Consider the following 27,426-nt stretch of genomic DNA (forward strand, 5'->3'; position numbering starts at 1 on the left):
AAGTGTCATCCATAAATATCATAACATATATTATATTAGAAATACAAACTTAATATTTCACCAACAGTAAATATTATAAAAAAATATTACGAAATGTACTATTATACTCATATTATATTATGATTGTATTAGTTACAAACTATTGAATTATGAGTTATGTTTGGGGATTTAATTAATTTCCTAAAAGGAAATAACTCAAGGTTGCCTCAGTACGTTGTTAAAGTGCCGTCCACCAATAAAGTACCCAAAAAAAAAAAACGATTAATTCAAATATAGAAGGTACTTATATCATATACTTTTATCAAAGTATGATTGGGTTAGCCACAGTTTTGTGTAAATTATATTGTCTTATGTTTTCCAATCTAATAATACAAAATACTGAAAATTAATGAAATCACAAATATTAATACAATAGAGAGACTGTGCATTGATTTACAAATTTGTCTTAAATTTACTTTTTGCATAGAGAATAGTATGAAGGTGGGCTGGGCTTAGATGCTGATAAATCATTAATAGAGTTTATAGAAATATACTCGTTGATCGCTTTTATGTGCTTAAAATTGTTTACACGAGTGAGCTGGGTATGGCTCCATCATAGATAATAAAGATATAACATAATGGATAGGACATAATAGTCTTATCAGCGGTCTGATCTTCGAGGGGAACAATTGAGGCCAACTCGAGTATCGACTATCAATATAAAGGAGCCTCAATTTCCTTCCCCTCCGGGAACGCGGCCTGAAATGTATTTAAAATAGGCGTGGACTATCCATATTTTTATTATCTATGGGCTTCATCCATAGTATGGATTAAGGTTGTCAACAATCTAAGGATCAACTTGATAATCAAACACTTAAGTTCAGCAACCTGCAAATCAGGATCTTTTTATTCAAAGTGTCCTAATAAGTCATAAGAAGATTAGTTAGGTAAACCTATGGTTAGTTGAAGCTATGGTAATGATATACGACTACCATCATCGGTCATGAGCTTTGCGATGATCTTTTCCTACTAACTATCAAGGTCTTCGATATTGTAAACATAACAATGAAAGAAAATATTTAAATATTATTAATTTGGTTAGGTTAGGTTAGGTTAGGATAGGGCAGGAAATTAGATGTTAACTAATTATCATAGTTTTTAACACGGTCTTAAAGACTGTCAGCAAGAGTTGTACCAGTATAGTTATTAAAAATTTAAATACAGCTAACATTAAATAATGATTTTTTTACCACAACAAATTATAAAATGTATTTTAAAATATAACAAAATATTATTTTATTAGGGTTTTATAAGGTTTTTAATACTTATGAGTTTTTGTAATTAGAAAATGTATAAAATCAATAGTTTTAATTTAATATGTGGTTTTGTGTTTTAATATCCTATTGTCAAAGAATTCTCAAGGTTTACTTTCCACATTTTTTTACATTGTACTAAATCTAACTTTTTTCCGCACATATTTACAAAGACTAAAACAGATATCTGCCTATGTTTTTATTTGCATTTAGACTTTATAGTTTTTAATTTAGTATTGACTGTAGACCCACCAAACACAATATTATTTTAAATTAAACATTTTATGTCCTTTATAAATTACAATCACATAGTAGAGTCCGTGCAGGACCTTTTATCATTTAATTTCTTTGCATCCTTTATAATTTAAATTCATTTTTATACATTTTCTAATACATATATTACCGTGATACACCTCTGATCATAATAACTGTTCGCATTATTATAATATAAACAACACCTAGTTTTTGGATTGTAGTTAATATGTATTGCAGTATTTAGTTTCCAGCGTATTCTTTTGTTTGGTGTTATTTCACCCAGATTTCTCAAACAATTTTTTCTTCACTTCATTGAACACTAGTAGATTTTTTCGTATAAAAAGTTTTCAAGATTAACCAGCTATACCTGGGAGTACGCTGAGTACCTGTTTACATAATATATAATTTGAAAAGAGACTGGCTAGGTTCTCTCACGTTCCCCATTCAATTTATTTTTTTATAATTTTAATTCAATTGATTTTTAATATGAAAATTTTCAAATTTGTGAGTCTTCAGATAATTTTTTTCTGTTATTTAATTCCTATCTAGATCTTTCTATTTAGATTATTTAAACACTGACAAGCCGGCGCCAACACCCTCCTTCATATTTATTTTTTGTAATGTAACTCTACTTGAATATTTAGTATTGACGTGAAAATTGATAACTTGGTGCCTGTAAATAATCATTCTTTAATGAACTAAATATTTTAAATAGTTTTTTCTGTTTAAGATTCTGGGAATTTTAGTTTGAAATTTGTAATGTGTATTCCTACAGTTAAATTTTTTTCAAAATTTTTTTTTTGGTTTCCTAAAATGCATTTGCCTGCGGGCGCCAACACCCTCCATCAATTTTTTTTTTTAGTACTGTAACTCTAGTTGAATATTTTGTATTGACTTGAAAATTGATAACTTGGTGCCCTATGAACTATCATTCTTTAATGAACTAAATATTTTGAATAGTTTTTTCTGTTTAAGATTCTGGGCATTTTAGTTTGTATTTTGTTATGTGTATTCCTACAGTTAAATTTTTTCAAAATTTTTTTTTGGTTTTCTAAAATGCATTTTCCTGCGGGCGCCAACACCCTCCTTCAATTTTTTTTTTAGTAATGTAACTCTAGTTGAATATTTTAAACATTGACAATCTGGTACCTCTTGAATAATCCTTGTTTTATGAAATAAATATTTTAAATAGTTTTTTCTGTTTAATATTCTGGGCATTTTAGTTTGAACTTTGAAATGTATTTTTCTTCTGTAAAATTTTTTCCTAATTTGTTCTTTGTTTTCTAAAATGCATTTGCCTGCGGGTGCCAACACCCTCCGTCAATTTTTTGTTATGATTTAACCTCTAGCCAAATTTTTTAAACATTGACAATCTGATATCTCTTGAATAATCATTCTTTAATGAACTAAATATTTTGAATAGTTGTTTCTGTTTAAGATTCTGGGCATTTTAGTTTGTATTTTGTTATGTGTATTCCTACAGTTAAATTTTTTCAAAATTTTTTTTTGGTTTCCTAAAATGCATTTGCCAGCAGGCGCCAACACCCTCCTTCAATTTTTTTTTTAGGATTTAACCCCTAGCCAAATTTTTTAAACATTGACAATCGGGTACCCTTGAATAATCCTTGTTTTATGAAATAAATATTTTAAATAGTTTTTTCTGTTTAAGATTCTGGGCATTTTAGTTTGTATTTTGTAATGTGTATTCCTACACTTAATTTTTTTCAAAATTTTTTTTTGGTTTCCTAAAATGCATTTGCCTGCGGGCGCCAAAACCCTCCTTCAATTTTTTTTTTAGGATTTAACCTCTAGCCAAATTTTTTAAACATTGACAATCTGGTACCTCCTGAATAATCCTTGTTTTATGAAATAAATATTTTAAATAGTTTTTTCTGTTTAATATTCTGGGCATTTTAGTTTGAACTTTGTAATGTGTATTCCTACACTTAATTTTTTTCAAAATTTTTTTTTGGTTTCCTAAAATGCATTTGCCTGCGGGCGCCAACACCCTCCTTCAATTTTTTTTTTAGGATTTAACCTCTAGCCAAATTTTTTAAACATTAACAATCTGGTACCTCTTTTATAATCCTTGTTTTATGAAATAAATATTTTAAATAGTTTTTTCTGTTTAATATTCTGGGCATTTTAGTTTGAACTTTGAAATGTATTTTTCTTCTGTAAAATTTTTTCCAAATTTGTTTTTTGTTTTCTAAAATGCATTTGCCTGTGGGTGCCAACACCCTCCTTCAATTTTTTGTTATGATTTAACCTCTAGCCAAATTTTTTAAACATTGACAATCTGGTACCTCCTGAATAATCCTTGTTTTATGAAATAAATATTTAAAATAGTTTTTTCTGTTTAAGATTCTGGGCATTTTAGTTTGTATTTTGTTATGTGTATTCCTACAGTTAAATTTTTTCAAAATTTTTTTTTGGTTTTCTAAAATGCATTTTCCTGCGGGCGCCAACACCCTCCTTCAATTTTTTTTTTAGTAATGTAACTCTAGTTGAATATTTTAAACATTGACAATCTGGTACCTCTTGAATAATCCTTGTTTTATGAAATAAATATTTTAAATAGTTTTTTCTGTTTAAGATTCTGGGCATTTTAGTTTGTAGTCTGTAATGTGTATTCCTACAGTTAAATTTGTTCAAAATTTTTTTTTGGTTTCCTAAAATGCATTTGCCTTTAGGCGCCAACACCCACCTTCAATTTTTTTTTTTAAGATTTAACCTCTAGCCAAATTTTTTAAACATTGACAATCTGGTACCTCCTGAATAATCCTTGTTTTATGAAATAAATATTTTAAATAGTTTTTTCTGTTTAATATTTTGGGCATTTTAGTTTGAACTTTGTAATGTGTATTCCTACAGTTAAATTTTTTCAAAATTTTTTTTTGGTTTCCTAAAAGGCAGTTGCCTTTATAAATATTGATTTTGAAGTTTTTTTGAATTATTCAATTATATTTGAATATGGAAATAGATATTTTTCATAGAATACCTACATAAATTAATTTTTATATTGGTATCGTCATTCGTATAATTAGTAGGGAATGTTGGTACAGTTGGTTGGGTTTTTTAGTTTTTCAATACATGATAAATTTTAAAATGTGTTTAAAATTTAAATTATTCAAAACTTAATTTGGTGGGAAATTTTCTTTTGTCAATTTTAATGTCGATACTTTTTTGAGAATATAAATTTGATTTCAAGGCTTGGCTGCGTTGAATCTTGAAGACTTTAAGTCGATACGACTAATATTGAATGATTTACGTTTTCGATATAATACGAATTTGAAAAATATATTAAACAATTTAAAAGGCTTGACTGCGTTGTATCTTAAAGACTTCAAGTCGATAAGACTAATATTCATGAAGTTAGGATTTCAAGTATTTTTAAAAAAACTGTAAATCTAAAGTTTAATTTTGGAACTCAGATCAGCTATGATAAATTCTCATTAAGTACCTACTTGAGCAAAAGTATTCAAATACTTTTTAATCACTTGAGTACGCGTATTTTACATACTTTTCAAAACAGGTATCTGTATTTGAATACTCTTAAAAAGTAGTTTTTCTAGTAAGTATTATATTCATTGTTAAACTAACATTCTAATAGATTATAGATTTAAATAATAATTTAACAACTGTGTTCCAGAATATAGAATATAATATATAGTGTATTATATATAATGGATACTTTTACGACTTATGTTACACTTATAAGTTATAATATATTTACAAGACTTATATTTATTCATTTGATATTTTTGTTTATTATAGTCAACAAATAATACCTTTTGGATAAATTAGGTATTCACAGAGTTTTATAGTTTCGGTTTTGAAAATGGTTTTTGGAGTTCTCAGGTTTTGGTATGGGTTTTAAGATCGGGCTTTTAAAATGTTCAGTTCCGGTTTGGGTTTTTGATTCGTTATGACTTATGTTCCATTGATGTCTATTCTATGTATTGTGATGAATGATGATTAAGATTTCATTCTCAGAACTTGCACGTATACCTTAGTTGCACTGCACCGCTGTCACGATAATACGTCAATAATAAGTTATAACAGGGATTTGTATTAAAATTATTAGTAGGTAACTATACTTAAATTAAGACATAATAATATTATATATTTATAAATCTCTCAAGTCACAATGAAGTTTCCTTAAAGTTATAAGTTATGACGATAATAATATGTACCATTCCTCCTTTATTCTTTTGGATTCTAGACAATGGCGTGATGACGATGTACTGAAATCGGAATATTCTAACTGCGAGCTTGTATCGACAACTGATATATAATGTCCGAGTGGTCCGACCGAATTACTGAAACCGCAGATCAGCATAATAAATGTTATATAATAATACAACGAGTGTCTTATACGGAAGTGGTCGAAGGTCATTCGTACAGGCCGTACAGCTGTTGTAAACAAGGCTGACCAAGCTTGTTAATTGGTAGGTATATAATATACTACTGTAGTTATCTAGGTATAATCAAGTCTGAAGTTTCATTATTATCTTCAATATTACTACTGTTGTACCCGCTTACAACAAACCGGACGAGCATTCGTGTATTATGATACGTCGTACCAGCGCTGCTAGTGATTCCACTCCAACCCAAACGCAAAATATTATTATTTTTTATCATCATCATTCATTCATTCAACACCGTCACGACCGTGTGCCTAAGCGCACACACTGTTATTATTTTTCTTATTATATTATGTTCGTCCGACCGGACTCGCGGTCTCGCGCCGCAGTTGGACATCGACGTCGCGTCGAACAGACGAAGATTTCACTGAGACACTCGCGGCCGCGACAAAAATATAAATCTGATAAGAATCCAAATCAAATGACAACGATACAAAATAATATATCATAATTAAAAATATAATTATATTATATTGTATTTCGTCATGTTCTCGGCCGTCCCGCGGCTACTGCCGCTGTTGCTGCTGCCGACGGTCTTGTCGCCGCCCGCTGCGCTCGCCGCGAACATATTGGCGTTCATGCCAATGCCGATGAAAAGCCACTTCGGCGGGTTCCAGCCGATGTTTGAGGAGTTGGCCCGCCGGGGCCACAACGTCACCGTGGTCAGTTCGTTCCCGCTGGCGAACCGACGCGTCCCGAACTACACCGACGTGGACGTGACGCCGGTACAAGGTCTTCCCGGTGAGCATAATATACCTAAATATAGTAAATATTATTACGCTTTATTTATTTGTTCGTATGGCTCATAAAGTAGGTACCTAATGATAGTATTATTATAGACTATAAACTAAAAACATAACAATATATAAGATTAATATTGGTAGTATCGATTATAGAAAAATAATGCCGGTATATAACAGTAAATACATAGGATTTTAGAGTACGTAAAAATGTGCTGTACATAATATTATTGATATGGGTCGATAGCAGTGTTCCGTATCCACTGGATTGCGTTAGGGGTTGCATTTACAAAGTCCTCAGGTGCCCCATTGAATTTGTGACTTGAGCACTCGCATGTTCTATATTGTGTGGAATAGTTAGGTGGTATGTGCCTGCACTCTGTGGTATATATAGAAAATAGGCCCCATTTGCGTACATCAGATATCCGTATGTCCCATGTGTCCAGTCCGGATTCGATCGAGGGTGGCCCCATTCTTTGCTAGGTAAATGGTACCCTGCAGGTATATTATGGTAACAGCCAAGTTTGTATAGGTTTTTAAATTATATTATTAGGTGTCTATGTTGTTTTAGATTCTGAGCGTGACGGAGAGTGTCTCATTGGTCTTACGACGATGTATACTTTTTAGTTTTCTGTACGTGTCTACATCATCCTTACGTTTTGTATAAGCAGACAATTTGCTCCTAAATAAATTATCGACGTAAATACTAGTACTCTTAATCAATGTTAGTACCTACTATTTAAACGAAAATAAAACGATCCCACGCGTGACAGTTTGCCACATGCCAATATGCACTGTGCAATGGACACGCAATACTACAATTAAAAATGTCAAGTAGGTACAAGGTACCTATAGACTATAGTAAATAATTTAAAATTTGTTCTGATATATTGAGAGTTTTATTGTGTATAGTAAACGATAATAATATAATTATTGAATTAATAGGTATTGAAAGTCTCTACGGTCATTCTTTTCTGAATATCAACAAAAAACTGGTGTCCTGTAAATATTCCCGTTTTACCGCTTTGAGATTCTTTATTGAGCGAGAAATACATCAGTTTTAGAATCATGCGCGTGCAAATGTGTGGGTGTTTACATTTTTTTTATGCCTGTAATCACGATTTAGTAAGATTATTACCATAAAAAAATTGTATTTTTCATTCCTAATTTGTACTTTAAGAGTTCAAAGTAAGTTTTGTTGCCTATAAAAATAGGTATTTCTATATAACTAATAAAAACAGATATTTATATCCAACACCAGTTTTGATAGGATGCGATCGATTTTGTATTTTTTATTTTATTCTAATTCACAAAGAAATAATCATATTTAGATCAAAATTTTTTTTAGATTTATTTAAAACTACCTATTAATACTACGAATCTATTCACAACGGTACCTACCTATTAAAATTCATACTATATGCGATGATTTTGGCAAAAATTAGTTGAAATTACTGAATTAAAAGAATAAGTATCTACTAACGTACTTTTTGACGATATTCTAGTTAATCATACCAATAAATATATTTATCCAATTAGACTTCTAAAAACATATTTTAATTTTATTTTCAGAAATGTTATCGCTTTAGTAGTTTGATCGGTACGAATGTACAATAGACAAAATAATATATGAGTAATATGTTTCGTACAAAAAATAATAATCGTTTGAAATCTGCATTATAGGCATGGTAATTCGTAACACAAGCTTGTTTACTCAACAATTGTACAGTAATTTAATAATATATAAAGTAAATATTATTAGTAGGTATTTATTGTGTTTTGATAAGCGTTTGAGTTTAAATATTGTCGGTCTTCACTTAGAATCGTTTTTCATACAAACTACGATCATATTAATGAATTCGCATGAAACACACCCATTTTACCGTGTCGAGGTACTTTTCACATGTATTATATGTCTTATGGCTGGGGGTTATTTTATAATTTTGTGCGACATACGGAGAGCGTTATCGTGACGTCATCGTGTGGAGCCTAACATATTATTGCATATTTCTGACCGTTTACACGTTACAGTTTTCCTGACAACCAAACTTAACAAAGATGAAATTAATGTTATAAAGTTCCTAGATTGCTAGCAAACGATGATTAATATAATTAGGTTATTATAGCAACCCCATTATACTTTTTTAGATTCTGAGCGTAGCCATGAATCTATTAAATTTACAAGACATAAACAAGATATACCATATATTATCTACATGACTACATGCAGTGTGGATATTCAAACCTACTATAATATGCAACATGGGCGAGTTCCCAGTTTTTTTTTATTTATTACATTGCGCCAACCGTTAGCGTAACGACCGATTATATATTTTATTATTTTTGATTATTTTTATCCACCCCACGCTGTTGCAGAAATCGACGTGATGCAGTTGATCAACATCAATTTCTTAATGACAGTGACTAACAGATGGTTTTTCGCCAATCTCTTGTCGGCCCAAATGGAGCACGCGAATTTGATAGACTTCTTGCGGTCGGAGGACAACTCGTTCGATTTGGTCATTGTCGAATCGTTCCTCCAAGAATACACCGTGGCCATCGGTCACAAGTACAACGCTCCCGTCGTCAACTTGTCGCCGGGAATGGTTTGGGTCAGTGTCAGCCGATGGCTGCATTTACCTTCGACATTTTCGTATGTGCCGGATTGCTGCATAGGCGTGACGGACGACATGAGTTTCACGGGCCGTTTAAAGAACACTATCGTCGGATTTGTACAAATGTTCGTGGAGGACTACCTGTATATGCCGATGATGAAGGCGAAAATGAGCAAGCACTTCACATACGTTGGTTCGGAGTCGAGACCGACGCTCGAGCAAATGCTGAACAACGTGTCACTGACGCTGATGAATGCTTACCACGCGGTGGGAGTGTGTCGACCGTATTTACAGGGCGTCGTCGAAGTAGGAGGAATGCATCTCAAAGAACCGAAACCGTTACCCAAAGTGAGCCCTAATTATAATTTGATAGAAATAATCATCGTAAAATACATCATTTATAATGTTAAACCTGTTCGTGTATTCAACTCACTTGCTCACTCAAAATATTTAATAATTATTAATATCAATAATTTTTAATTGTCTTCAAAAATCAAAATAATATGTATGCTCCATTCGCATTAAGAAGGAACCTCGGCGGCCGATTTGTGCCAACAGGGGCGTGGCTTAATCACACACATGGTTGATCGGTGGGGGTGACAAACAGGTGTTGCCTGACCCCCGTCCGACGAAAACTGGTCGCCGCCGAGGTTCCTTCTTAATGTGAATAGAGTATAGTTTAATATTGATTTTTGATTCCATTACTAATCCAAAAATTATATTTTTTAGGATTTACAAGATTATATTGATTCAGCTTCTAACGGTGTCATATATTTTTCTTTTGGTTCGATCGTCAATTTATCGAATTTACCAAAAGAAAAACTGAGTAGTTTTCTCAATGCCATCAGTCGTTTAAAGCAAAAAGTGATTATAAAATGGGTACCAGATAAAAGTATAAAATTGCCACAAAATGTAAAGGTCGGTTCGTGGTTGCCTCAGAATGATATTTTAGGTAATAATTCGGTATTTGAATTTAATTGAGAATATAAATAAAAATGTAAGATATATTTTGTAACTTTATGTATACAGCTCATCCAAACGTGAAACTTTTTATTACTCATGGGGGTTTGCATAGTATCGAGGAAGCTGTGTACAACGAAAAACCCGTGATTGGAATACCATTTTTTGCTGATCAACTTTCGAACATGAAACTGGTCGAGAAAATTGGCTATGGAAAATTGATAACTTTTGATCAACTAACCGAAGAATCATTTGGAAACGCTGTCGAAGAAGTAATATCAAATCCGGCGTATGTATAATATATTATTTAGAGTATTGACGCATCACACACAATAGTTATATAATATCGTATAAAACATAAATTGCGTTTAATTTTCCTATTTCGTTAACCAGGTTTAAGGATAAGGCAACGATTCAGAGTCAGGTGTTCAGAGATCAACCGATGAAACCTTTAGATCGAGCAATATACTGGATAGAGTACGTCATTCGGAACGATGGAGCTCAATACCTAAAAGCTGGATCTATAGGACTAAACACTGCGCAGTACTTTTTGTTTGATGTCACATTATTTTTACTTTTACCGACAGCAATTGTTGCTTGGTTGGGTTACCGTGGAATAGTTAAAGTTTCATCAAAATGCAAAGCTGACTAAATCTAAAAAATTAATTACATTTTGTGGAGTAAAATAATTCTTCCACGTCGACTTTATTCATACATTTGAAAGATACGATAGTTTAATACATTTCAATGTTTTCTAGCTTTATTATAAATTATAACTTATAAGGGTGAATGCCGATGATGGCGTTCTATAAGTGAACGTTTATATTCATAAAAAGTTTATTTAACTACGGATTTTATTTAGCCTTAGATTTTACATTAAATACATTTCCCCCCTCATTAATAACTTATAGTAGTTATTAAAAAAAAATAATAATTTGGGGGCTGGTGTAGCTCGGTGGTTGGCCTCAACCACTAACGTGAGGTCAAGCATCGGCCGGCGTCTTCAGTTCCCGGATGGGTGACCACCCCGATTTTAGTGACGAATCCTCGTTCTAGATACACTTGTTCCTCAACCAGCCATAACCCCCTACAAAATTCCAATGAACATAGTTTTCGATGCTTAAGAATTAAGATCAATAAAAAAAAAAAAATTGACATAAAATAATAAATTATTATTAAATGATTTAATGTACCTATCTACATATAAATTATAATAGACATATGAGTGAAATTATAAATATATATTCTGTTTTTTTAACTATTGAACCTAAAATATTACTATGTATCTATTATAGATTCATATTGTTATTATTTATTATACTCAATACAATAGTTTTGATCGATCCTTTGATATTAATTTTAAATCTTTTGATTTTTGTTTCTACTCAGTGCCTTGTCGGGTGTCTTTAATAATTGATCCTAAATAGTGCCATGGTCCAGTTAGGTTAACAAGGGAAAAACCCCCGAAAAAAGAAATCTGAATGTCGAATTAAAAAATAAAACATACGTGGCAGTCACATCTAGTGATGAAAGTGAGCAGCGGAAACTGATAGTTTTGTTTCCGAGCTAAGTAAAGTTAATAACAACGCCGATTATATATCATCACAGCCATTATTATCGTCCGCACGAATAAAAAAATATAATATATTAAAATATGATGTATTTATTTTTATATTTCAATTCATGCCTCGGCTAGTTTATCTAGTAGCCGTCCACATATGTGAATAAACAGTTGTGATGGGTAATCATTTTATTTTAAAATAATATTAATTTAAATTAATAATAATTATAAAGCTTATAGGTACTTTATAAGTTACAACTTATAAATAACTATATTTTATGTTATTTTTACATCAATACTAACACTTATTTTTGTACGTATATACTATATACTATAATATAATGACGTGTACATATATATTAAGTTATTTTTCTTATGTAAGTAGGTATCCATTATTTTTTTAAAAAAAAACCTTAGTAAGTTACATTATACCTTGGTACTTATTAATCATTTATATTATTTGTCAGTCATTTTACTTATTTGATTGTATAAATGTATAATATCTGTTTATTCAAATCAAACATCCAAAGTCTTTATTTGATTTATTTAATTCATGTTGCTTTATTTGTTTTGTTAATTTTATTTTAGTTTTAATGTGGACATTATGGTATGAAACTCAAATAATTCAAATAAAAAAAGGTGGGTAAGTGTATGTCGCTCTGCTGTACAGTAGGTTACAAGTGGGTCACTGTAATGGATGGTATTAAATTTGAATTCAATGATATAATATCATTGTATAAAAAAAACTATTCTGAGCGAAAACAGTCAGTCAGCCTATGATATTACCAAGTATATTTGATGATATTATTGTGAATAAAGTAATTTATATATAACCTATTTATGTGGAGCCTTGTTTTCAATTTTCAATCCTTAGCTATAAAAGTTAAACATTTTATAAATTTTTAACTACAAAATAATTATTAAATTTTAAATTTGATAAATTTTATCAAAATTTGAACTTTAAATGCTTATAAAAAAAATTTGTGCTTATGTATTTTCAATATTTTTCAACTGGTATTGTAACATTTTATCAGGAGCCTTGCATTAAATTTTCACGCTTTTTTACAAAACAAATAAAATTTTATTGATTTTTATAGAAAAAAAACTAAAAAAATTGAAAACTGACAATGTCCGTAAACAGCTCAAAATAAGTCAAAATATTTGGAAAATTTTATGGTGTATAGAAAATAAAAATATAATCATTCAGTCAAAATTTCATGTACCTACGGTCATTTGTTTTGGAGTTGCACCAAAAACTAAAATCGATTTTCTCAAAAACAGTTTTACGTAAAAATTCTAGTTTTTCCTTAATTTTTCTTTTGTTTTTCACGGCGCTTTTAAAAACTACTAGGAAATTTTTACTTTTGATCCCCCCCCCCAAAAAAAAAAAAGTACCAACTAGATTCACTTTCCTATCAGAAAAGTTACTGTTGAAGAAAATCCAAGCACTTTTACTGTCCTAAAAGGTGATGAGTGATGACAGACAACAAAAAACAAAAACAAAAAAAAACACACATAATTGTAAAATCAATACATTTATCGCTTCGCTCAGAATCTAATAACGAGAGTTTCAGAAATATTTCTCTTAGGAATAAAAGCTTACTTACGCACCAAATAGATGAAGATAAGTCAAACATTGTTTACTAAAATTCACATCGAATATTTGAATTCCTATTAAATTATTATGCTTGTATAAATAATTGCATATATTTTTGTGTAAGTGTTTATAAAAAAATAATTTAGAACACAATTAGGTTCACATATTAAATCCTAATTCGACTTATGAGTACAAGTACAGTATAAACTAAATATTAATACAATCTGTAAACAAACGATCATATTTTGTACAGTGTGTGACTGTGTATATATTATATAATATTATGTTAAATTCATAGGCGCAGATAGGGGGGGGGGGGGCTGGGAGGCTTTAGCCCCCCTCCAAAAACTAATGATTTCACTACTATAATTTAAAAGCGTCGTAAAAGTTCATGTATTGATCTGAGCTTCAACCCCCCCCCCCAAATTTCAAACACTATTTACGCCACTACAGGTTACATTAACATCATTGGATCTAAGTATTTTGGGTACCATCGATTTATAATTTCCGAAAGTGCGTCTTGTACGAAACATGACTAGTAAATTCAGTGGTGTAGTGGGGCGTATACGCGGGTATACGGCGTATAACGACTTCTCCAGTTTTTGGTTGATGCGTATACTTATAATATAATTTGTGATACGCAGGTATACGGGTATACTGCATAGCTATAAATCAATAATATAAATAGTATTAACGAATAACCAATAATACCAAACATATTTCCTTGTGATCATGTTCATTAGGAACTATTATTATTTTTACATTTTACACATCTATTTTTAACTTCATTGCATGGATCTATATTTATTATAATATAGATATAACGTATATATCATACGTCTAAAATTATAAGCTTATCTATAACGATAGCCGACGCCGAGATTCACGGTCACATGCATTACTGAAAATAATTTTGTCAAAAAATATTATTTTATGTACCTACACTGTGTCACACAATAATTACATAAATATGACAATTGATCTACAAAAAATGATGTTTTCATTTATTTTTAATCATTCAAAGTTGTGATACCTAATTTATATACTACCGAGTATACATTTAAGACTATAAATATTAATAAATATTTAGGTTTTTTGACTTAAAAAGAAGTGGGGAATGGGGATAGGGGGGTTAAGAAATTAACATAGGTAATCATAAACAATTTAAATGTATAATCATATATTTTAGGAGTATGATTGTAAACTATAGAGACTCAATTGCGGTAAGGTAGTAGTAAAGTGTATGTAATTATAAATATATCATTAGTAATAGCGTAGTATATATAGTGATTGGTGGGAGGGGGAGAAGCCCCCCACGTTTACATATCAAGCACATTAAAACGTATACTAAGTAAAAAAATTACGACTACATCACTGCTACTAATTTTGCCAATTGTCAGCTGTTGACGTATTCTTGAAGATCCTCCCAGTTCCCACTGCCATCAAAGATATTATTACGTACGTACTTAATTATTATAATTAACTGAAACTACAGCTTTAGACTTTTGAAAGTCTGCAGTGGTTCACTAGTGGTTGTTTCAAGGAGTGGGTTTCCTCTAGTTCTCATCATTCGACTTAATTCCATGAGATTGATTGTTGAGATTATTATCTACGAACAGTTGAACATGGACGCAAATAGTGTTTTAGATTTGGGGAGAGAGCTGAATCCCTACTGTAATAATACTCAATAAGCTTAAAACAAATTTAGGAAGTGTTTAGGGTGGGGCGTAGCCCTCCAATTTTCGCCTATGGTATTGTACCCAATAGGTGATGGTTTAGTATTAACTATAGTGTTTTAGTAATATCTATGATAGGTAATTACAAATAAAAGCTCGGTCCAACTGCAACTTGAGGTCCTTCGGACAGCTATGGATAAAACCTCGACTCTCTTAGTATTGTTTTTAAAGTGTAAAATTAAAACACTTTACGGTGCGTAAGTTTCACTTTTCGTTGTCGGTTATAGATTCATAATATTTATACATTACATGGATTATTTAAATTATATATTTATTTTTATTTATAAACGCCCGGCGGGCATAAACCACAGGCTTGCCTCAGAAATATTGTCACGATTCAATTTTATAATAGGTAATTTTATTCTAGAACCAAAATTGCAGAGCGAGTTCTACTCAGACGCCTATGTCGTACGTGTGTAAGACCGAAGCAACACATGCGGGTGTGACGTCCTCCTAAGTAAAAAACCAAAATTATTTTACAATAGAAAATATATATGGGTAAACGTCTCACTACCATCTCGCGCGTACAGTTGTTTGTACAAAGGAGACAATGGAGTATGGACATTGAGCGTTGATTTTCATGTTATTGTATATTGTTTAACGTAATTAAATATGTTTTGGGGATAGACTATTAAAATGTTTGTGACCGATTTTTCGTAAGGTTTTCGTTGAATTAACAAAAACATATATTTTATGATTCATATCCTTGTTAAAGGAAAATTATCGAATAGTGTGCTATGGTTTTTTATTTTTATAAATTGTCAGTAATCCATTCATATTGTAATGGTTTCAAGCGAATAATAACAATTTTTTTTGCATATTTTGACAAAATTCTAAAAATATTGCATACTGAAATTAAATTAAATTATATAAACCTACTGTATTCAAAATTTATTATGGGTGTAAAATATATAATTTTGTCGAGTGAAAAATTTTAATAATACGTTTTGTCAATTTGTCGGCTACGAATCTATCTATCTATTATCTGGCCAGTTTAATTGTTTACATTTTATTAATTAGTTGTATAGCTTATTTCCACGATTTTTACTGCACATTGTATGGCACATTGTGATTAATTTTAGTGCATACAAATCCATTTTTTAGAATCTAGATGGCATATTTAATAAAATGAACTGGACTTCAGATATTTGCCAAAAGTCAATATTGAATTTATGTTGTAGATAAATATTTATCTAAAACCGTGATTGAATTAGAATATTAGAAGAAATGTCTCACTGGATGATAAAGACTATTGAACGAAATTACGAATGAACTTCATTCGTTGGACTTACAGCGTAACCATTTATGACATATTTTCTGGCCGATGTAATTACATTTTTATGTTTTTTGAAATCATTTTTAAGCACACTAAACTTGTTAATCCAAATAGGCATATTATATTCCCACTTTAATTTAATTTATGTTTGTAAATTGTACATTTTTGTACTTAATACTTATACTGTAATTTGTCCAACTATGTAGTTATTAACTTATTATTAACATCACGTAGTAAGTATATATGTTTAAAACCTAAGACACTGTATGACTGTATCCACAAGACTTTATAAACAATAAATGCAATAATATCAATAACTTAATATATTTTATTAATTTTACTCACAATGATTAGTTACCTAATATTTTAAATACAAATTTAATTAAATCTAACGGACTTTGAAATATAAACATGGTGAGAATAATACAAATTTAAAATTATAATGAATATAAATATTATATTATATATAATATATTAAATGATTTTTAATATATTTGAATTTATACATAATATTATTATGTATAAAATATACATATATATATATATATATATATGTATATATCAAGTTTATATTTATCTATATATTATTCATATAGTATAATAAATACATAGTTGACTTTCTAAAACTATAATAATTCACTTTTAGTCAGTCTTAAAAACAACTATAAAGGTATAAATGTCAATGTCTAATACTACAGTAATAATAATATTATGGTAGGTAAAGTAAAAATGCCATGAATATCATCACAGCTTTCAGACGTATGAAAGCATCGAAAATTCGAAAACAATACTTAATCGTAGTTTTAACAATAATATTATTATATTAAACAGGTATTCGCGACCACGTGCTATATGTATTGCAACGGGACACGATATCAAATCATTAAAAATAGTTAAACAAATAAAAATATATATATATATAATAATATATTCAAAGGAACTAATCGATGGCGATATTTCCTCATCATCGGGATGTTCGGTTTAACACAACCGTCGTCGAGTCTTCACACAATCACACTGGTCTCACGTTTCGGCAAATTGAATACGATATCGGGAAACACTAATTTTTTGTTTTTGTTGCATTGGACGGAGGCTGTGGTTGTAGCGTTAACGTTGAGGACTACGGGTCTTTTCGGTTTCTTCTTATTGCAGAACGACTCCTCGATCTCCTGCAGCGTCTTGTTTTTCGTTTCCGGGCAGAAGTAGTAGAAGAATATGGTGCTGAGTATAGACACGGCACCGTACACTGCGAACGTACCGGACTTGCCGACCAACTCCTGGAGGAGCGGGTACGTCTGGAGCACGATGAATATGGAGAAATGGCCGACGCACGTGGCCACGCCGCCGAGCATGCCCCGGATCTGTCTGGGAAACACCTCGCCGATCATCACCCACGGCACGATTAGATAGCCGATGGTCGAACAGGCGTAGAACACGAACAGGCTCATGATCGGGAACCAAGTGGCCGAGGCGGGCTGACCAGCCGCCGTCCAAGCGACGTTCTGGTACATGTAGCCGGCAAAGCACAGCATCGATATTCCGCACCCCACGCCTGTAAATAAAAACGTATTACATACACTATACCGATACCGTTATACCATGGTTAGTGAATAGCCGGATTCCCAAAGCCCCGCCGTGTGTCGTGTCGTACGATTTTTGGGACTCGATAATAATACAAGTGGAACTATAAATTCACCAATCGTCATTAATCACAACGACTTGGAAAAACGTTAAATTGTAATAAAAACAAGAGGGACTCGTCGGCTCGACACGGAACGACAGGCACCTGGCTCGATTGAACAGATCGTATACTCACTGGATATGTAGGAGAGAGGCTTCCGGCCCAGTCGCCACATCATCATGCAACCAAGCACGGTGAATACCAACCGAATGATTCCCAGGACGACGGTGGCCACGTACTTGTCGATAGTAGAACCCGAGTCCTGTAAAGATAACAGCGGTGAAGTTAAGACAAATACATTATTATAATATGGCATCGCTAATTAGCGCAACAACACTAACCCGTATAACGTCGACCGCGTAAAACGTGACCACGTTCAGTCCGGAAAACTGGCTGAGCAGGAAATAGATGGAGACGATCACGAACGGCTTGTACGCAGTCGGCCGGCAGATGAGTCGGACCTTCTCCTTGAACGAAGTCGACTCGCCTGCCCTGGAGAACATGAGCAGGTCGTTGACTTCGGTGTCCACGTCGCACTTACTGTCTCGTACCCGTCTTAGGCTGGCACGGCACCGATTCTCGTCGTTCTTGGACGATATCAGCCACGACGGCGATTCTGGTATGAAGAATGCCAAAAACAGCGCGATCACGGGCATCGTGGCGTTGAACAACGCCAACGTGTCCCAGTCTAATACTGCACCGAACAAATACTCCAACATGACGCCTGCACCGTTTTCATGACCAAGTTATTAATGCAATGCGGAAAAATTCCTCGACAAAAATAAAAACTCAATTGCTGCTCACCCAAAGACGTTCCGACGGATGCGAACGCGGACAACATGCCACGAAGGTGCGGCTGTGACACTTCAGACGTGTACACACGGGACGGCGAGCCGACCATGCCAGAACTCAGGCCCACCAGGAATCTTCCCACGTAAATCCACTGGACTGTCGTTGCGGAACCCACCATCAACCATCCGACGATAGCGGGTAACTGTAAGGCGATTAAGGTCTTCTTGCGGCCCAACAGGTCGGTGAAGTAGCTGGCCAGTATGCATCCACACGGCGTTCCGATTGTCGACACGCTAGCTACGATGAGAGTTAGACGTTATTAATGTTAATCAATATTATCATTAACACAATAATCGTCATCATTATCATGCAATCAATGATGCGACTGTCAAATATTGACCTATTCGGAACTCACCTATCCAAGAGGCTTGGTGTCTGTCGATTGAAATCCTGGACCCGGCCATCATAAGTTGGGGTAAGCTGACGGCGGTGTAGCCGAACACGAGCCCAGTGTTTATGGTGCCCCAGTTGGCTGATAAGGCGACAAGGATCTGAAATAGCGATTTTATCATCAAGTATGGCGCCACAGCCAGCAATTAAAGTTATAGTTCGCGTATGATGGATACGCAGTAATCAACTAATTACGTCATCGTACACGAGATATTAAACTGTGCAATTATGTTATGTTTTTAGTTAAATTTAAATTTAATTTTATTGCAAAGGCTAAATTTTACTTTCTAAATTTCAAGCTTATTATAGTAAAAAAATACAATTAATGTTTGTACGGTGTACGAGACTTGCTACATTACAATTATAAGTCACAATATTTTATCCATTGTATGGCTATAATAATATATAGATTATAGCCTATAGGTATATATTGTATATTAAAAATTAAATATAATTTAATGATTGCATTGCATAAGCTATTAAATATTCTTATAGGTGCTCTGAACAATTTACGCGTTATAATGACTTTTATAATATATGAGATTCGAGCAATTAATACCGCGACGATAGTACTTATCGAGTTTTTATAACCGATATAATGATATCTTTATTGTTTTGGCATTCGTTATTAAGGTTATTGTCATTTTAGGTTTTGTATTTTGAAAGCAATTTGCTATACCTAGTAACTTAGATTTTTATAACATAATATAAACATTTTATTGAACAAAACAACTATATAAGTACTCATAGGAAATGTTTTTTATTAATCAATAATAATCATTATTATTTATTTCAATAACGTTCGTACCTATATATATGTCAACATTCAGTGCGCGTACAGTGTTGTAAAAGATCATCAATCGTTCATCATTTATTGTTATTTGTAAAATAATGTCGGCCTTTTTTTATAAGAAATACAAGTTTACAAGCGTTTAATTGAACTGCCAGATGCCATAAAAAAACAATACTATTCTTATCTTTCTCGCGTGTCATTAATGTAAAAATATTATTCTTCGTTATGTATTCATTTTGATAATATTGTATAGTATAGTGGCTTGTAAACTGAATATTAAACACGCCAAATTGGTTTCACATTAGATGTGGAAAAAATATAATATATATATATATATGTAACTCAATAGTACACAAAAATATATGTATAAATTAAGGTGAAATGATGGTAAGTCTTAGACGTTGCGTCGTTGTTGCATAAATTTAAATTTACTTTTTTGTATAATCGTCACAATACTTTTGTTAAATTATGGTACGTAATTACTGATTAGTGAGAGAGACAGAAAGTGAAAGACAGACAAAAAAAGAAGTCTCGAACATCATAGTTTGAATTTTTAAATTTTGCACTTGAATTATGATAAATAAATGTAATAATAGTAATAATAATAATAATAAATATTAAAATAAACACCTGTTTAAGCGAACTGCCTTTAGTCTGTTTCGATGGTTCAGGTGTGTCTTCTTTCAACAACGGCTCGTCCTTGTTCGGCATTTTAACGGAAATCATCAATTTGGAGCCCATAATATTCTCGGCGCTACACATTTCCGAACTGCAACAACGACACGTGACAATGGGGGATGATGGTAAAAACGAAACGAAGCAAATACGTAACAGTCATTTGCACGTTTCATTCGTTTTGTTATAATATTATAATACTTACATCGCCATTTTTATTCGCTATAAATCAAATGCTATATTATTATATCTGCAGGACGCTCGCTGATTCGAATGTAACTTTTTCAAAAAATTCGGTCGACCATTTCATAAAAAAAAAAAGAAAAATAATCAACAAAATGCGATATACACGATGTCGCGCCTGTTGCAAGAAACGAAAACCAATGTCTCGAAATCAATGTAATTTCGAAAAAATCTGTTTTCGACCGGAGCTGCAACGTTGCGCATCGGAGGCGTTCGACACACTGCCGTAAGTAATCGCCGCTGCGCGCACTTAAACTTGACTGCCGTCCCGACATACGACGTTGAGGCTGGTCTTGACGCCGCCACCGGTGGCAACATACATCATATATTATTATATTATTGCTACAGAACGTCGGCGCAGTGGTGGAGGCTGTTATAGATAGGGGCGGACAGGCGGAGTGTATATATATAATATGTATTTATAATATATATAAGAGTGTGTGTATTGTCTTGTGTGCGTCACACGTGCAACTACGCTACGCCGTTATAATAATAATAATAATATATACCCAATCGTTGTCCAAACGTTTGTTTTTCCGCCGCCACGATAGTCGCAGTAACTCTGGGTCACAATTTCTGATTCAACCCAAACTCAAACTTGGTATCAATCGAATCTAGAAAATTAAGTGAAATTTTTACCTGTTTAAGAATTTTATATGTTATTACTATATGTTAATATTGTATTTATCTATATGAACTCCGTATACCAGATACGGGCTTAGCTCAGTTGGTATCAGCTCCTAATAGTATTATAGTTATTATTGTTTTTATTGTAAAAATGGTACGCATATATAGGTAACTCGTACATTTTAAACAATCACTAAGTGTGCGGTAAAATATATTATGTCTTTCCGATCTCCCTCACCGAAGATATAGGTCCTGCTATCTGCTATAATACTGCCTTTCGCTGCTCTTGTGAGTGGTATTGGTTGCAGATTGTATTTTTGTGATACCTTGAAAGCCGAGCCCTTAGTAATATAGACAGGTTAACGACCTTGAAATGATTGACACCCCGATTTCATCAATCCTCGCCAGCGGCTACGATCTACAGATCAATCATTGATAAGGAAAATTTAATTTAAAATACCTACTTGCTTTTAGTATAACATGGAAAATAATAAGTAGGTATGCGTCAATCCACAAAACCATTGTAATACACGTTTGTGCATGATTCACTAATATAATTTTTATCTATACCTACACATAATATTTAAATGTTTTAAGATAAAAATAATATGAACTGATATAATATTGCACCTACATATCAATACACAGATACACATTACACATATACCTACACTATACGTACATGTACATTGTATATACCTACCTAACAATATTATATTGAAAAATAATATATTTTAACTGAAAAAAATTCTTGTATTACCTAGAACATATTCTTTGGTATAAAATAAATGGAAAAACTGTTTAATTTTATATCACATCACGATAATAACGCATAAATTAAACTAATTCACTTAATTATATCGTAATAATGATATGTTTATACAATATAATTAAAAAATAAGTACTTACCTATATAATTAAATTTTTTTTTAATCTACATCGTTTATATGCTGTATTGTTGTTAAAGCAATTATTTACAATTTAATTATTTTAAATTACATCATAATATAGGTATTATGGGTGATTTTTTCAAAACACCGAAGGTCTATTAAAATTTACATATTTTTGAAATATTAGCCAAAATATGTTTATTGTGCAAATATTAGTAAGTATATTATATATTATATATTATATGAGTATATTATACCGATACACACTGCGCATTACAGTGATTTAACTACATTAGGTTGATTACTCAAATAACGTAGATATATGCATGATTATGACATAGATAGGTCTGTGGTCAACAATTTTCCTCACTAGTTGACTGTTTTTTTAATTTTAATTTTTATCATTTAGATTATTATTTGTCATTGTAATTTATATCAATACGCATTTATCAATTGGTGTGAGGGAGTGTGTGGATGAAAAGTGAAAACCTACCACGGAACAGCATATTATATTAAAATGTTTTGGTGAACTGGTGAAGGTATAGCCATTCTCATATACCCTTTCCCAACAAATTTAATCGTATTTTGCGTAAAATATATATTACCTGTCTTAAAATTTTAAATGTTTCTATGCGAGACACTGCAAAGGCCAGAGATGCATATTATAGGTACACAATATTATGTCTGTTCATATTTTGTAATGTAAATTATGAAAATAAATTGTTGAAATTCTTAAAAATTATATTTCCGTCTTTTTTTGTTCAAAACTTGAAGCAAACTTTCAATCAATGGCTAAGTATTAATGAGTTTAACAATTTTAAGTTATACATGCTTCATAAAACTGTTAACCTAACTAGTCATTTTCAATATGTGCAAACTAACAAACTGACAATTTACATAGTAATTATACAATATGTACATTGTAAATTGTAAATACCTGGGTATAATGTTATTATATAATATATTATGTAAATTATACAACACTTTGTAAATGATTTTAACTCGCTTTAAAGTTAAAATACCGAAAGAAATTTTGAGAGAACACAGATAATTTTGTTACCATTAAATTTAATAATAGGTCAATTTACTCTTATATTAAAACTAAACAAGGACTGCTTAACGTAAATTTGCTTTGTTACACGGTTATAATATGTCAACAGACAACAAATTAAATCGTCTAAACGATTTGTTTTCTATAATTTTAACTTTAATATACATTTAACATCATATTACCTAACTACTATTATAATTACAATTATTACTATATTACCTATATTGATAGTTGGCTAAGATAGATAATAATTAAACGTAGCTGAGTAATAAAATTGCTAATAATAATTACACGCTGAAGAATATTGCTTATCATTTTTGAAGTACAAGAATTCAAAATGATTATACCTAGTTATAAATTACTCATAGTTTATAATTATGATTATTTATAGAACAAACATTTATTTATAATTAATAATTTCAACGCATTTATAAATTATAATATTTATACTATTAATAACATAATAATTGTACCTAATCTTTAAATTAGGTATAGTATATATCTATTGTATTCGAATAAAACTATTAGTGATTCACAAATTATATTCACTATAACATAAAAATATAAACACAAGCTACTTGAAAAAAAAAAATTCATAATTATGTATAATAAGTAATAACCAATGGAATCCAAATATCATAATAATATATTATGTGATAGTCGATAGGTATAGATATTATAGATAATATTAGGCCAACGGGTAACAAATGCCAATTGCCAACGTTTAAAAATAATTTTAGGAGGCAATTATTATTTTTAAATACAACTATTTAAGACTAAGAGAAGTGAGAAATCCCTATTGGTTTGATAAAAGTGTTTTTTTAACCTTTTTGATAAGCAATTTTTCAAGTAAAGATATAGATCTTGAAAAGTTGGTACTCGTGTAGTATGCTACCTAGGTACCGTAAAATGCTACTTACCTACTAAAACCTAACCTAACCAAAAAACTGTACGCGTGCAATATGCTACCTACAGGAAAATATGACATTATGACATATACTATTACATACTATTATACATACTTATTACCTACTCTTCTATGAGTTTTATTTTTATTTAATTATATGACAGGAAAGTGTGGCTTGAGTTATTAAGATATACAACATATTATAACGTTCATCGGTCATACAATACTATAATAGCTAAATATCAATTATACTGGTAACTATCTATACCGGTAAATATCCACCAAGCCTCATAATAACTTACTTTTAGATATTAAATTAATTTAGTTTGTGTTATATCGTTCCACATCGCTGTGATAAGAAACAGAATATATGTTAGACCGCCAACTAAGAGAATGGCGGCGGTCAATCATTTAAACACAACGCGACAATAATTGTCATTATAATATTTGAAGTTTTCTGGGATAACGTAAACACAGCATAACAATATATAACGTATTAAAATACTTAACAATGATGCATGGGCGCAAATAGCGTTTGGGATTTGTGGGGGGGGGGGCTAAAGCCTTACTTTGATAACATTGAATAATCTTAAAACAAAATGTAGGAAATGTTTGGGGGGCTATGGACATTTTTGGGGGGCTTAGCCCCTAAAGCCCCCCTATTTGCGCCTATTCAATGATGATCATCAATACATTAAGTACATTTTAGTTAAATGAATTGTTATAAATCAGTATGTAAAAATGGTATACACTCGTAAACTTTTTTAATAGGTTGATAGCTTTTTACGGTAGACAAAAATTAAAGAAGCTAGCCAGCTGGTCAGGTAAGCAAGAGCCGATTTTACTTTTTTGAGAGCTTCTATCAATTTTTGAATGCATTTATGTATGTAATATTATTTACATTTTTGTATGTAGATTACATAAGCAATTGAATAATATTACAAAAAAAAATACAGAACATTTACATATATAAGTGCAATTTGTTAAATCCATCACTCTCTATAAATTTAATACTATATACCTACAGTATAATATAAACAGCAGAAAACTTTCTTTTGCAGCTGCAGCTACACAAGTCCTAAAGTAAATATTAATACTTATCGTCAAATAAACAATATTGTTATTCAATATTATATTCTGTCCGTAAACAGCTCAAAACAAGTCAAAATATTATGAAAATTTCTTGCATCTACGGTCATTGTTTTGCTGCCCCATACGGTGATGACAGACACAAAAATAAAAATAATAAAAAAACACACATCATTAGAAAATCAATACATTCATCGCTCCGATTAGAATTTAAAATGCCATTCTAGGTATCTAGTAAGTAGTATTAATGTATTATAGTAGTATTATATGTTTATATTTGTATTTTCTACTCTTGTATCTAATCTATATTTGATACCTTAAATCACTAAAAAATATTTCTATTATAAAGTATTTAATGTACTTATATGTACCTATACATAATGAGTGCCTATGCATTATATATAATTAGTACCCATAGTGAAATTGCATCACTGAAATATAACATGAAATCTTAAAGTATAAGCATGACAACTAGAGGCGATAATATAGTCTATCACGCGATACTTGGAAAGAGTTGAAATTACATCATGCATATTGATTTTTAGTTTATAAATTTTTTTTTTTACCATTTTAATTTCTCCATTTAAATATTTCATAAACTATAATAGCTTCCGAAAAAATATTGAAGAATGATTAAAAAATGTATTTATTCGATATTTCTAATAAATAATAAGTGTATAGCCATATAGGTACTAATATGAAGAACTGTGTAAAAATGTATCACATATTGATAAAACAACTAAAAAGAATTTTAGAACATTTTTTAACACATAATTTGTTGGCAAGCCCTTTATGATGTACATACATAATTATATTATACATATAGTTGCTACAGTATAGTGTAAAACTGTATCTCATTTTTTGTCCTCGAAATTTCTAATATATTGTTAGTACTAGATTTTTGTCAAATTTATTTCCCTCGAAAGTTCCACAATAACTCTCCGTAGAAACGACACTTTCGAATGGGTAGCTAAAAAAAATACAGTTTGATAGAAACTTTCAAATTTACCTTTTAAACGTCATAATAATATATGTCTTATAACTTATATAAAGCAATAGAGAAATAATATGTTTAATGAAAAATTTAACATAGAAAAAATAGGCGATAAAGCAAAAACGTCAAAAACATTTAACTACCTACAGAATAATAATTTTAATTCATAATTCATAAATGCGCGATTTATACGTTTATATATTTTAAACAGTCATTTATTATATTTTAAATACCCGATTTCGTTTAGGTACAAGCAAATAAATTTGAAATTCTCATCAATATTTAATAGTGAGTATACCTATGTGGCTATGTTTTACCAAACGAAAAACACGCTCTAATTAATATATTTTAACACGAGAATCTATATTGCACTGTAGCGTGTGTCACCACATTTCGTTGCTGACCAATCGTCAATCCGGTAATGATAATATAACACACAAAAAAAATAATAATATGGCATATATATGACTATAAAACATGTACAAGTGTATTGTGTATATTGTATACACTACATAATCATTCAATCCGAATAAATGCTAATTTTACAGCGTCGGTTGCCGTAAATTGGTGTGATAATTACTGAACATCATGCGTGCACACGTTTATATTGATAAAGCAGTATTATTATTAAGAATTTTTAAAACACTTTTTAACACGTGATTTATTAACGAGCCCTTTATGTATATATTATATTATAATATAGTTGCCACAATATAGTGTACAATATTATCGACACAATATTATCATGATAACGACGATAAAAAAATCAAGGCCA

At 31.1% G+C, this 27,426-nt stretch overlaps 2 protein-coding genes across 2 annotated transcripts; one reads left to right on the plus strand and one right to left on the minus strand.

The window, feature by feature from the left end:
* The first annotated feature begins 5,792 nt into the window (after positions 1 to 5,792).
* LOC132942360 (UDP-glycosyltransferase UGT4-like) lies at positions 5,793 to 12,207 on the plus strand. The gene is made up of 5 exons (XM_061010672.1): positions 5,793 to 6,715; positions 9,091 to 9,677; positions 10,059 to 10,281; positions 10,359 to 10,578; positions 10,683 to 12,207. Exons 1-5 carry the CDS (start codon positions 6,460 to 6,462, stop codon positions 10,939 to 10,941), a joined length of 1,545 nt encoding a protein of 514 aa, XP_060866655.1. The 5' UTR covers positions 5,793 to 6,459; the 3' UTR covers positions 10,942 to 12,207.
* A 5,047-nt stretch (positions 12,208 to 17,254) lies between these two features.
* On the minus strand, positions 17,255 to 21,397 carry LOC132942359 (facilitated trehalose transporter Tret1-like). Its single transcript, XM_061010671.1, has 7 exons — positions 21,056 to 21,397; positions 20,806 to 20,944; positions 19,348 to 19,483; positions 18,945 to 19,229; positions 18,482 to 18,864; positions 18,276 to 18,402; positions 17,255 to 18,011 (listed from the first exon to the last, which is right to left on the minus strand). The coding sequence occupies exons 1-7, from the start codon at positions 21,061 to 21,063 to the stop codon at positions 17,464 to 17,466; spliced, it is 1,626 nt and encodes a 541-aa protein (XP_060866654.1). The 5' UTR covers positions 21,064 to 21,397; the 3' UTR covers positions 17,255 to 17,463.
* Positions 21,398 to 27,426: the final 6,029 nt, after the last annotated feature.

Source organism: Metopolophium dirhodum, chromosome 4 (genome assembly GCF_019925205.1).
Source record: "Metopolophium dirhodum isolate CAU chromosome 4, ASM1992520v1, whole genome shotgun sequence".
NCBI lineage: Eukaryota > Metazoa > Arthropoda > Insecta > Hemiptera > Aphididae > Metopolophium > Metopolophium dirhodum.